Genomic DNA, 14,013 nt, shown 5'->3' with positions numbered 1-14,013 from the left:
TTTACAATGTAATTACTCCTACAACGGGAGCCCGGCAACCTATCGTCCTTTTCGCGCGAAAACAGTCACGTGCGTATACGTATCGTATGTATATGTGTTGTAGTATATATATGAACTCACTCACAAGGAGGCGCACACGAGCCTGTATATTATAAACTGCGAAAGTGCCCGAACGAGAGAGAGAGAGAGAGAGAGAGAGAGAGAGCCAATAAATTAATTGCCGAGATCTATACGTATCTCGTAGTCTCGTAAACCAGTCAGCGACGCGCTAATGTCTGGTCGCCGCTAATTATGTAATTATATGGCATTATGTTGCTGGACATGCGGCTGTTTAATAAATACCACGCGTTTGCTATTCTCTCTCTCTTTCCTTGCGTGGCGTGAGCTGCTGCTGCCACTTGGTTCTTTCTATTAGTTGCTCCTTTTTTTCGCACGCACATAAGCGCCTATAAGCTGCACAGACACAGAGAGAAACAGGCCAACTGCAGACTCGCCTTACGTTTTCCGACATTATTCTCTGCTACTGCAATTAAGATACCTACTTAGGGATATACAATGAGTTCAACGGACCACTTGTCGCTTTGATTTGTAATGCTCAAAACATCAGGAAAATTTCAAGAAAGGAGAGAAAACGCACGTATCAATAACGCTAATTAACTCTTTACTTGCTTTTCTCGATAGTCATTAAATTTGTATGTTTTTATCTTTACCTTATGTATGCGTTACAAAGAATTTCGTCTTGTCATCCGTTTGTCTGGGCATGATTCTTTTACTCTTTCGATCCAACGTCCAAAGAAGTATGTCCTGATTGAAATCATACAAAGTATTGTTTATGTAACATTTCTATCCTGACACAAGTTCGTGTAATTCATTGTTTTCTGATGGCCCGGCATATTAAGCTTCTGATGGCATCTACAGGGGAACGAATGCTTCAGTAAACATTTTGACACTGATCAGTTGGCTCTTTCGAAGGTAGGCCGTTATTCTTACCCCTGCAAAGAATCTCAGACGCCTCAAGTTGCGTGTGATAATCCAGTCTTTGTCTCGATCGATTGACTGTATTTATGCACGTACTTACTCGGCAATTGACAAGTGTTGAAGAAAGTAAAAAAAGAAGCTGAGGTATAAATTAGCGCGTATTAAAGTTGTTAGCTGGCACTCCACTCGCGGAGAGCAAACATGAAAGACGAGATATGCGGGCCGTGATTTGTTGGGAAGATGTGGCAGCTCTCGCACGGACGCAGATCGTCGTAGATCGTATCCGTTCCCTCGGCGAGCTGTCATTGTTTTGTCACTCAGAAACACTTGGAGCGCTCATTATATCCACACGTTGGAAAATTAACCGATTCGAGACGAGACTCAATCGAGTAAAACAAAGATATATCGTTCGAAACTTTGCTGGCTCGATCGAACGGGATCGGCGATCGGTCACAGCAGGAAGTGACGTCGTCATGGCCTAGACAAATCAGCTTTCGTAAACGGTCCGCGTTCATCCACTGCATTTGCACGCACATAACTATAATATGCGCTATATATAGGCAGGGCAGACGAGACCATATAGACGCGCAGAAACACCTAAACGGGCTTGGGTCTATCTCTCCTGGGCTTGGCTCTCTATAGCAGTATATAGCGAGCAGGGAGATATAGTAATCGCGTGCGCTACGGCGCGAGTGCGAGAGATGCATTATTGATGCGGAGTTTCAGAGAGAAGGAAGCCGGCCCGCTGATCGGGGGCCCCCGACAAAAAACCGACACTCGGTTTTTCTCCTTGACATGCTTGTTTGGCCTACGGGAAAAGATACTCTGCACGCACTTAAACGACGAGCAGACGTGCGCGCGTGTGCGCGAGAAAAAAAGTTATGAGTAGAAAATCGGAGCTTTGGTGTTCCTCGTGTCTCGAGCAGTCGAGTCGAGGCGAGTTATCAGCCACCGATGGAAATTCCTGTAGACGAGTAATTACACGCTACACGCGATGATTTTTTAAGAGAGATAAGGTCAAATTAATTAGCTACGCATAAATTTCATCGCCGAGGCGCGCATGCGCGCAGTCCGTTCTCGAAACAATACCATATACGTACGCACTACGCGCGTACTTACTTCTGCGCACGAGCATGATTCGACGCGAATCGCAAGCTTTTAAAATTCAAACATTCGTACCTCGGCGATCGCGAGTCTTTAATTAAGAAATTAAGATGGCATAGCGCGATAATAAATAATAAAACCTTTTTTCAGTGGTAAAGTGAAAATGCAGCGCGCGCACGGGGTGCTGCTCATCAGCTGTGCGCGCAGTACACGTCGAGTCGAAGAATCTCGTTGCGATCTCTCTCGACGCGAGCCAAGCGCGACTGCGATACGCACACTAGGCCGTATATACATTCTACATACAACATAAGCGATGCGTAGGCGAAAACGAGATGAAACAATTACAGGTTCGCAGCTCGGTGACGACAACGGCGTGTATACGCCAGAATCGCGCGCTCGACGTGCACACGCAGCAGCAGCAGCAGCGACGTCGGCGAGTTCTCATGACAGCGCGTGGGAGTTTCTGTCAATCACTGCCATGCATCGCCGCCGCCGCCGTGCACTCGCTTGTATAGCATGTCACGCGCGTATACGTATACAGCTCTCAACTTGCAACAAGGAATACGCAGCTTGCCGCTGCCAGCAGGCCTCCTCGCCTACTGCTGCTGCAGCTCTGTCATTTCGTATCGATCGGGTTCAAAGGTCGAATCGACGTCGTTTCTTTTATTTTCAATTTTCATCGCTCCGGCAGTTTTTTTTCGCTTTTCACTCGCTCGCTCTTAATGACTTGTACATTCGCGCTCTTATCGCCCAATGGCTTTATGTATGAAAAACTGAATGAACTCTGCGATGCGAGATAACGACGCTTGCACGGACGCTTTTTTTTCACTCGTTCTCGTGCTCCAACTTCTTATCCCCCTATCGCGTCGTGCAATAAATAAATATGTAAAAAAAAAAGAAGAAATGATGCCACTACGTTGCAGTAATGAAAATATTCAACTTTTCAAAAGCAACGATCGGCATTGAAAAATCTTCGATTTATACTGATGATTGTTTTCTTTTGATTTTACAGAGGCCACCTTCCTCGTCTCTTTCGTACCCCGGACCTGGTGCGAACGACGACGCACGGAGTCCCGGTAGCGGGGGCACACCTGGTCCCCTCAGCCAGCAACCCACCACAAGTTTGGACACATCTGATCCTGGTAAGTCAAAGTCAATAGCTACTCCATTTCTACCCTGTTTTCAAAAATCGTCCAGACTGAATCAAAATAAGTCGCTTCGTTAAAAAAACAATTCATTCGATATATTTATTGAAATTGTTTTAAACGACGTAACCTCATAGGAAATATTACAATTGATTTCGAAGCAATTTTAGTAAACAAGTGCAAAAAAAGAAGAACTGCTAAAAATCAGTGAAACAATTCGTCGAAAACTTATAAGAGCAAAGTAATAACTAGTTTTAAATTAGAATGGAAGATAAGTTAATTGAGCAAGGAATGATAACGAGCGTATAGTGCCATAATAAAAGAAGAGAGTCGTCGCCGTCGATTAGGGAGGAGACGAGTCCAAATGGAAACGCGAGTCAATACAGCATTACATATCGTACGGGACATAGCAGTATCTGGTCAAAGCGCTGAGGGAATACAACTTCGCTACACCATACCATAAAGACTCATTAAGGTCTCTCTCACTCTCTCGCTCACTCCCTGACGTCGTCGACGTCGAGTCGTCGTTGTCTGCTGCAGACACACACATGTAAGCACACGTACGCGCGAAAGGATATCGCGAAAACATTACAAAATGTTTTTTCTTTTCTTTTAGACATAGCGGGACATTGCGCTGCCTTTTCTCCTTTTTTTATACTCACACATACATGCGGACCAGTGTATGATGCAGCAGCAGCGATGCATCGCGTAAAAGCTGAGGCAAAAAGTCAATAATAATAATTTTTTACTCGCTTATACATTATATATGCTGTATAGAAACGGGAAACAGATTTTAACGCGTAACAAATAACTGATAATTGATTTATACGAGCGTCATTATTGTAGGGTCTCGTTCGACATCTCATTCGATTCGTTTACGATCGTGATTGTGCGGGGGCAGCAGAGTTCAATCAGATCGCACTGCTGTGTGTATGTGTGTGTGTTGCGCGACGCAGAGCATAGATTGGCGCAAAACTCGGAGCGAGTCACAGAGAGAGAGAATTTAATAACAACGCGTGCGGGTCATTGAAACGATAGAACATGCTATTCTCTCGTCAATTCTCAATTACGTGTACACACAGAGGCGCATTTACCAACACAACAGGGACTGGACACACACACGTGTACTCTACACCACGAAGTTGTTACCGCGTCGGTATAATTTAAACGGGCCATGGCGGTAGCGGCATGAGGTATTGCTCGTCGCTGGTCGTCCAGCTCGAGCTGTGTGCAGTGCGTCGTTTAGATGTATATTTTTCGAAATTCGCGAGCCTGAGTCGAGCCTCGGCCGGTGCAGTGTGTGTATGCGCACCTGCGGACGTGGCTCGTGTGCCGTGCGTCAACGCGTCATCGTCAACATTTACGGGCTTCGCTCGTGTACGTGTGTACGTGTGTTATACTTTAACCCTGTAATGTCGCGCTGTGCCACAGGCGATGCTTATCTTTCTCTCGCTATACTCTCGGGTTCCTTTTTTTCTGCACTCGTGCACGTAGGTACACACAAGCACACGTGGTGGTGGTGTAGCTGCTTGTCACTCGCGTCCAACACGACCCATTTGCTGCTCGTTTCATTACGCTCGCGCCTTTTGCACTCGACTCGCACGTTGCCCACACACACATACACATACATGAGCTCACGCAGCTCTTTTGCGAGCCGTCTATATACCGGCTTCTTTCGACTTTTCGCTCCAACAATTAATTTCTTTGTTTTTCGATTTGCCTTGCGTACCTACTGCGATTGCACCGTGATCGAAGCTCGCATCGCCGCCAGTTCGCGAAAATGTCTCCAGCTGCACTATTTGCACCGCGCGCTCAAAATACCGGTTTGCGTGTCGCCTGTCGATATATCCTCGATCACGAGATAAAGCAATCTTTCGTCGGTTTATACTCACCCATGTGAACACACCAACGTGCTTTCAGAGTTTTATAAAAATTGAAATATTTCAAATAAAATTCAGTTAGTTTTTGTTTAAACAAATTTTCAAAAAGAAAAAATTTTTAAAGTAAAAAAGGTACGTTGCGAGGCAAAATAATAACTCGTATGAAGCAATCGTTAATACATTAGCCCACTCCTCTATCTGGAGAGTAAAAAAAAGAGATAAAACTCCATTCGGCCTTTCCCGAAGTAAGTGCTAGTCTACGATGAATAAAAAAGCTATTTTCTTCGTGCCGATCTTGTAGTTGGTACTGCCTAGCGCGTGTCGACTGCTGTTGCCTCTTGTAAAACTTTCATGCGTGTCTTTTCGCTGTATCGATCTGCTCGTAATGAAATATTGTAAAATTGTAAAATTGCCGCCTTTAGCGCTTAAAGAGCCTCTTATGTGGCAACGCAGGCGATTACTCGCGCATAGCGTCGCGGCAAGTGTGTTGCACTTGATCGCGCGGCTTAATTTTTATCCCAGCAGCCGCCACGTAGGCTTTTATTGTTCGGCAGCACTTATATTATTGTTAAAAGTAAATATCGCGCGTCGCTCGTTTCTGTATACGTATAATGGGCCGCTTTATAAGAGAAAAGGATGCTTTAGATAGTAGCACATAAGTAATGAGCAGTTTCTTACCTTCGCTTTTTGGAGTCGTCTCTTTCTGTCTCTTACTCTCTCTCTCTCTCCGTCTCCTCTTATACACAAGCACACTTTGTATAAACTTTTTGCTATCGCTCGGTTATCGAAAACCTCAACGCTTCGTCGTCGTCGTCGCCACTGCAGCATAATGAGACCTTCAAACGGCACCTTCTGTGTGTAGGTATCGAATTTCTTTTTATTTTTCGCTCATCTTTTCGTTTTCGGTCCCTTTATTGCCAATTTGCAGGGCGCGGCGACTTGTCTTATCGGATACCTTATCTTTAGTTCGATGCACCGTATACACGTACAGCATACGTAGACGTGCTTATACGCGCGCGCACACACACACACACACACACACGTATTCTCGGCTAAGGCAGGCGATTCTCTTTTCCTTGATTCTTATTCGTCGCGTTTGTCTTTTTTACCCGAGGAAAAAGACCCGAGCGCACTCGATGACGTTCGCTATTATTAACTTATACACATGCATCGGTGGCAGCTATCTCGCTGGAATTAAGTTCGATGAAATCTGTGACGAAGAGAGCGAGTATAAGCGAACGAACTCGAGACTGGATTTGCGCAATTGCAGCGTAGATATTTTTTCTTTCTTTCATGTATCTTACACGTTTGTGCGGGTGCTATTGCTCCCAAGCTGCGTAATTGACAGCGAACGCGTAGCATTGATAATGTAAGTTTACGTCGATTCCCTATATCGCGTCTGGGCTTTGAAACATTTTTTTTCTCTCTCTCGCTCGATGCGTTTATCATCGATCTTGGCGCGTTCGTACGTAGCGATCGGCGCATAGCAGCATATGCACGTTATAAATTTTTACCGAGAATTTCGCTCGCTCGCACGTATACTACGGATGGATCGCCTAAGCACGAAAGATCGATGGAACAACGTCTATTATGACCAAGTTTATCGGCGCTGTCCAATTAGACGGGCGATTAGCTGTATTATTATGCGATACTTTTCGTAATTTCTCGCGGCTTCCATAACAAATGTTCCTCGTGGATTTTTAAGCTTTTTTGAGATTTGTAATTCAGATTGATTATTGGCTCGCAGATCGCAAAGTACGTGCTGTATATGTGTATTAGCGCAGCGTTTCAGAGACATGTAAGCAGCGTGTTAATGGATAATAAATTTGTGCGGCTGTCACATTGACGGACAGCTCGAATAGCGCGATGTATTCGACTCGAACAGCCGATAATAAGTTGGTGCGTTTCTCTCTCTCTCTCCGCTGCTCGTATCTGCACAGTAGTGTCAATCTTATGAATATTAACCATTTGTTATACGTCATGCTAATCCGATTGTTGTGTTTTGCCGATTCGCCTCGCTCTCCCGACTAAACACACACGAGGTTCGCTTGATTTTTACGAGAAATTAGCCTCCCGGTTGTTGTATAAGCGCACGATATCGTACGCCGCTGCCGCTGTCTTTATAACGTGACTTCCGCACATTGTACATGCATCGATATGTGATCCTCGATTCGCTTCATTACATCGATTAGACACATACGTATGTACAGCGTGCAGTAGTTTCATTGTTGCACTGATTGCGATTTCACAGAAACACACATAATATTAATTGCCCTCTGATAATTTTAATGAGCCATTGTGCGTAAAAGTCAACTTTTTCCACGAGCAAAATTTTCCACCGACTCGATCTTGTGCGCAATACGTTTTTATACATGCGATTTCGCCTGGTGCGCTCGCGCGAGATGCTATCGCTCGAGCCGCGGAGAAAAACGGATCGCCGCGAAGAGAGAAATTCGAGGAAAAATCAATTAAGGGATGCACGATAAATGCTTGAATTATTGCTCTGCAATTATGTGCGCATATTGCGCGCTCTATTCCAAAGCGAGCTGCAGCGCTCGAGTGTACATACCGTTTGTAATGTACGATCGCCGATTGCAGCTAGTTGCGATTTAATTGCAATCGGATGCTCATATGTAGGCAATCGACTCGGATGTGTTAGCTTTCACGAGTGACCCGATGTTTTTTTCACGCCCGAGGCCTGCGAAAACATTGTTTCAATCAAAAAGCGCGCGAGAGCATGAATTTTCGTTCGAGACATTCTTTTTCTCGCCGTTGCGCGTCGTGCGTCATCGCTTCCAAGAAGGCTCGAGTAACGACGACGTCTTTTTTTTTTCTCTCTCTCTCTCTTTCTCTTGTTTAGTTGTGTATCACATCTGACTGGACGCGCACGACCGCCATCGAAGCCGAGAGCACACGAGGATCGCTTGACCCTTGACCGATCCTGTCACTCATCTTCTTCTTCTTCACGCGCGACTTCGATTAACTCTATCGTCGACTGACGACGATGACAACTTCAACGCCTGAGTGTCATAATGAATGACATTTCTGTCGCACGTTCGCACACACGCGTACACGCCTGCGCTGACTTCGTAATTTTATCAGTATTACTGTTGCACTTGTTTGTTTTCTCCAGGCAGTTTCAAATCGGCAAAGATAAATATCTCTACTAGTCTACAAGTGAGAATTTGTAGGATTTATAGGCGGAGCGGACAAATAATAGGAGGAAAATTGACCTATTGATGTGAAACTTCGCGTTCTCGTATCATGCATTTCGTGATTGCTCCTTAATATTGCATTACTCACGATGATGAATAGCCGATTAGATTTGCCATAGATGCCCCGGCTTTACGGTAGCGAGCATTGGCCTGCAAAATTATTTTCGAGCCAAAGTACGGCGAGAAAAGGAAGTGAAAGATTGATGGTCGATGGAGATAAGTAGATGAAAAAAGGGCAAATACAGTCGGGCATATACGTTATATTTAACAAACGAGAAAGAAGAAAATATCTAAATAGCCAAAGAGCAACAGCATATACGTACGTGTGCACGTGCATGTTTTGTGCGAAGGGAGAAAAAACGATGCACGAATGAGCCTATTGCAACAGTGGGCCCGACACATCACATGCAGTAAATTTCCTACGGTTAAGGTTTTTAGCCGGTCGATCACGCGATTTCGAAAATGCCGTGCCTATAAGAAGCAAAACTACTGACCAAGAATTTATAATATGTGAGAGGCAAAACGAGGAAGTCCGCGCAAATTACGCCGATGCATCGCTAAAAAAAAAAACGAGGCCTCAAAATAGCCGTGCCCAAATTGTTGAAAACGCAAAATTAGCTTACAACTGAGAGATGCAAGTTGCAATTAGCGAAACTCAAACGGTTGTCCAAAAAAAGAAAAAAAAACAATGCGTTTAATGAGCTAACGGGTTAAGCACTTATTTTACAATAATAACAAAAATCCGATTCACCTTTTAATTTTTAAGTACACGAAATGTATCTCATCGAGTCGAAGCCGAGGCTATGAAAAAACTTATGAACTTGTTTAATATGGTAACAATGGCTGTCTTTCAACGCAGATCAAACGCGACGTGCTTGCAACCAGTGTTTTAGGCTTATTTTTTTTGTGCAAAGACCGTACATAGACGTACCTATCTTTCGTGGCTGCATTTAAGAAACGAGCAAGTTCTACAATAAAGTTAGCTCGCGTGTTCGTGCGTGATGTACGAAGCTCGAAGTGAGGAGAAAAGAGATGACGTCTCGGTATTACTCACGCGGCAGAAGAAGGCAGGCGTCATTAAAATTAATCGAATGGCTGTTTGCAGGGGCTCGTATACGCTCGTCATGTGTGTCTCGCGCATGCGTGTTCACCTGTGTAGAGGGGCTCCTACCAGATCCTCGCCGTGGCTTGACCAATTAATATATGCAACGGCTGCACATCATCCTAAACTTTGCTAATCGCACTTGGAAACGAGAGGAGAAAAATCGAAAATTATTTAGATAGACGGTAACGTAGTACGTAATACTATTTCGGGCAACGAGCTTGTACAATAAGCACCCGCGAGTGGATTCTGCGAAAGTTTCACGTCGTATCGAGGTTTGCACGCGCTCACGTCTATTGGCAGCTGTGCTTTTGCGAGCGCAAAATAATCCAAACGTCGATTCTGCAGAGTGTAATACGCCTCGCGCAGCCCAGTGCTAATGTTACGAGCTTGCTCCATTTTTTCCATCATTTTAACAGTATATATAGCGGTAACGCAGCCACATGCACAAATAACTCGTGGCCTTTGATTGTCTTCTGAGAAAAACACTGAGATTTTTGCTGTTTTGCCAGTAGCAGCAGCAGCAGCAGCAGCAGCAGCAGCAGCAGCAGCAGTATAAGTAGACAAATAGAGAATTATCGCGAAATCTGCGCTTCTCCCTCGGTTTATATGATCTTGGAATAATAAAGTATGAATGCAGCAACAGATGGCTATCTTCTCGCTGATCGTCTCCTTCATAGTTCCGTACGAATGCGTGTCTGTGTGTGTGCAATATTGCATGCAGCTGCGCTTGCATTCTATCGCGTTGTTGCGCCGATGCGATATCTGCTGTGAACTTGCAAATTGTGCTGTCTTATCAGCGGCCAACAGTGATTGGTGCATCGTTTTCAGCCAATCGAGCAATTATCTTTTCTATAAATAGTTGAGATTTTGCGAAACGCAACTGCTGCGAGGCGTCTCTTCTCGAATCGATCTGCAAAATATCAGCCTCCGCTTGATTAGGAATGATACGAAAGTTCGCCTCTCTCTTCTCCGTGCTTGACTCAAGAACTTGCTGAGAGCAGCTCATTCTCAAAGTCGACCTCCGAGTCGTACAGGGTAGACGCGCCCGCGAGAATAATACAAGATTTCTGTCTTATGCTATTATTCAAATAGTTCACGGCTCGCTTGCGTTTCACCCACTCGACGTCCATTTACAATCGATGACGTTTGCGAGCGAGAGACGCTGCCGCGCGACGAACTGTACTCCTTCCTATCTCCGAGATTCCATGTATATGTATATAAGCTTTTCCACAAAGAACAACCCCTTTCGTGCGTTCGAGTTCAGGGGGGTTGGATCTTCGAGAAGGAGATGTGATACTCCGTAGGATTGGCCTATCTATCCGTTTCATCTTCCTGTTCTTCGTCTGCGGTATTATATAATAGCGTGTGCATTCGGCGAGGAGCTTTTTTCCAATGCTATCAAATTCTTCTTTTGCACGAGCTTGTTTTGCATCTCAGATATTTTTAATTCAATGAAAAAAAAAACATCTAATTAAGATATGAATTTGAATGAGAGCTTGGTCGGAGTTATACAAAAGATTGTGTAAATATTATGCAAAGTAGTTGAAAATTATTTATATAAACGCGTATAAAAGGTTAAAAGTTGAAATCTTATTCAGTTCCGAGAGAAGAAAGAAGAAGAAGACAAAGTAGGAGAAAGGGGGAGCAGAAGTTGGAGGAAAAGGAGGAGTAGCATTAGGAACGGAGCAAACCCCATTACGGATTTATCCTGCACCATTAACTAATTCTTGCCTATATAGAATACGAAGTAGCGAGCGAAGAAGCGAATAGTCTTAGACGAAACCTTCTTCGCGAGTAGGAACAAATATAGCGAGAGAACGCGGCAACGCCGAGAGAAAACCGCCTATCCCTAGACTTGGTAGCTTTCTTGCTTCGCTCGGCATTTTCCGCCGAAGAGAGCGAGGAAGAGAGAGAGAGAAATCGGCACTGCGGCGCGCCTTTCCAGCGGGAGAAGGGCTTATATACGCGTCGAAGAGCCAGCCTCTCCCTGCTTCTCTTCTCTCTCTCTCTCTCTCTCCCACTCTTTCCGCGCTAGAAGGCCTATTTTCTGGCAGACTTACTTCGATGCTGATGCTTCCTCGCTACTTACATGTTATATACTAGGTGATTTTCGTCGTGCTTTGCAACTTTTGCGCTCTACTCTTCATCCTATTATAACATACGCAGCAAAGCTCTTACGCTGATGCATCTCTCGCTCGCAATGATGTGCCGCGCGTGTTTGTCGACGATGTATATTATACGCGTCTATATACGACGCTAGCTTTTTTCCTTCTTCTGGGCGTGCATAAAATTCCGAGACGAGTTTCCATACTTTTCCGCATATTTTCCGAGGATAGGATTTTGATAAATTCCAACGAGCTCAAGAAAATTCGCACCGAGAAAAAAAAGAGCGAATTCGACCTATCGCACTGTGCGCGCATGTAGCGCATCGAGCAAATATTTCAAAATCATCGTCGCGATAATTAGTGCTCTCTCACTCTGCGAGCTTTCTTGTTTTATCGCGCTGTAATTGGCCTTCGGTCATGTTCTTTACGTACGCGCGTGCATTATTCTGTATACTCATATGTTATTGTTTGATTTGCATCATTAATAATAACATTATTCGCAGAAATACAGCTCGAGGACGTCACTTAATCGAAAAGTCTTTTAGCAATTCGCCTCTCATATCCAAGGAGGAATTTTTCCCCTCTCTAATACGTTCGCGTGAAAGAATCATATCGCGGTCAATTTCGTCGACTTTGCCTCTCGTGGACCAAAATGCATTTCAAAAAGCGAGTTTTGTCATCTCGTCAATTTGTCATCAAGAAAGCGCATTAAAGCTCAATATCTCGCGCGAGTATTGCTTTATCGAATTTTTTTGTATTATATACACGGCTCGGTCACTAATTTAGGAGTGCGAATACGTTTTCTCTTTTTTCGCTCTTTCCGTATGTATCTCTTCTTGTTTTTCTGCTCAGATTAAAAGTCATCGGTTGACTCACTCACACATGCAGGTGCGATCGTGAGGCGCAACGCGCACACACTCACGCACGCACACAGGCAGATGCTCGCACGGCCACTCGAACGTCGACTCTTATCTTACTCGTTGAGACTGCATTAGTACGACGTTTTTCTGATTATAATATGCATTTCAATGCAATCATCGCACACAAAGTGAGATGCAAAAGAGCAGGCAGCATCTTACAAGTTGCCGAGAGTCGACGGTTTCACAATAGCTCGAGTGGAGCAATTCTCTCTTTTCTTTCTTAATACACGATTATTTTTCGATGCCTCGGCAATAATTTACCGAGACGTTTTACATTCTTGACGATAACTTATCGCAATGAAAACCTACAAATTTTTGTAGGTTCGAACTTTTTAGCAATTTGAATTTTTCTTGAAAAACAATTTGACTAGCACGTGGCTGAGCCAACGAAACTTCAAAAGTGTAAGAGCGCAAAAGCATTTTAAGTTGGAAATTGCTTTCCTAGAGAGCAAAAAAGTATATAGAACAGAGAGGTGAACCACTGCGGCGGTGACTGCTGCCGCTGCTGCTACTTTGAATGTTGTTGTGAACCAGCAAAGAGAATGCGCAGTCGTCTGGAATTAATGGGGTGGCTGAGAGAAAGAGAGAGAGAGGAAAGACCTTCAAACTTATCCTCTGACGAGAAGTTTAGGTCTTTCGAAGTAGGAGGAAACGAAAAAATGAGTTTGCTCAAGCCTATGAAAGTTTGGCGTGACGCCGAGGGATAGAGGAGGGAGCGCATCGCACATACTATCGTTCACTTATCTAAACGAGCTTGCGAGTTTCGAAAATATCGACAACGAAACTTAGAAAAAGCCCAATCGCCTTTCGTGAAATTGCACGTTTCCGAATGGGATGAGAGGAGCTGACGATCGCTGTCCAATAAACTTTTTGATAAGTTTGAATTTTAGAAATGTACTTCATTGACAAGTCATCATCCGGTCGAGGCAACAAGAGCGCGGAGCCTGAGTTAGCGATACAAATGACGCCGGCATAAATTGAAATCAGCTCGTATATAGCTGCGACTCCGCGCCCTTCTTCCAATCGTATCGTCTCATGGGCGCGCGCACGTGTACCACCGCCGACACGGCGCGGCCTGCATGGGCCGAAACTTCGTTCTAGCCGTTCGCAAGCATGTGGCAGTATACACAAAGGAGGTTTTGGCACGACGACGCGGCCGTTAAAATAACTGCGCGTGCCACGTGTCTGCCCGAGAGCAGAGCCAAACGCACCACCCGCGCCAACGCCGCAACCTATACAATATCGGCTATACCATACAACAATGAACACGGCCGCGACTCAACATTGTGTACGCGAGTACAAAAACAGAATTGCTCTTACGCGAGGGTTGCGTTGCTTTTCAAAGCGCTACCACATGCCTCAGGTACGAATGAAATTGTTGTCGAAAATGATTGCGCCAAAAGAAAAAAATTGAAAATAAAAATTTAAAAAAAGTCCCGATGCCGTTACGGTATATACGATCGGTTGCGAGCCAAGAATTTATATGCGTATTATAAAGCGGAGCGAGTACTCGGAGCCATTTGGCCAGATTAGGTGTGTATATTTCTGTCCGAAGTTGAAG

The 14,013-nt window shown here is 44.6% G+C and overlaps 1 protein-coding gene across 11 annotated transcripts in view; it reads left to right on the top strand.

Moving 5' to 3' along the window:
* Positions 1 to 14,013, top strand: part of LOC106653886 (homeobox protein homothorax) — a 318,679-nt gene that overhangs the window by 98,300 nt on the left and 206,366 nt on the right. For all 11 annotated transcript variants that reach the window (XM_014373524.2, XM_014373523.2, XM_023462676.1 and 8 more), the window contains exon 7: positions 3,095 to 3,224. In XM_014373524.2, the coding sequence (XP_014229010.1) occupies positions 3,095 to 3,224 (130 nt within the window). The remainder of the gene's footprint in view (positions 1 to 3,094; positions 3,225 to 14,013) is intronic.

The sequence above is a fragment of the Trichogramma pretiosum genome, unplaced genomic scaffold (assembly GCF_000599845.2).
Source record: "Trichogramma pretiosum strain Unisexual culture from Peru unplaced genomic scaffold, Tpre_2.0 scaffold11, whole genome shotgun sequence".
Taxonomy (NCBI): domain Eukaryota; kingdom Metazoa; phylum Arthropoda; class Insecta; order Hymenoptera; family Trichogrammatidae; genus Trichogramma; species Trichogramma pretiosum.
Note: the sequence above shows the minus strand (reverse complement) of the source record. Positions and strands in the feature narration are given on the sequence as shown.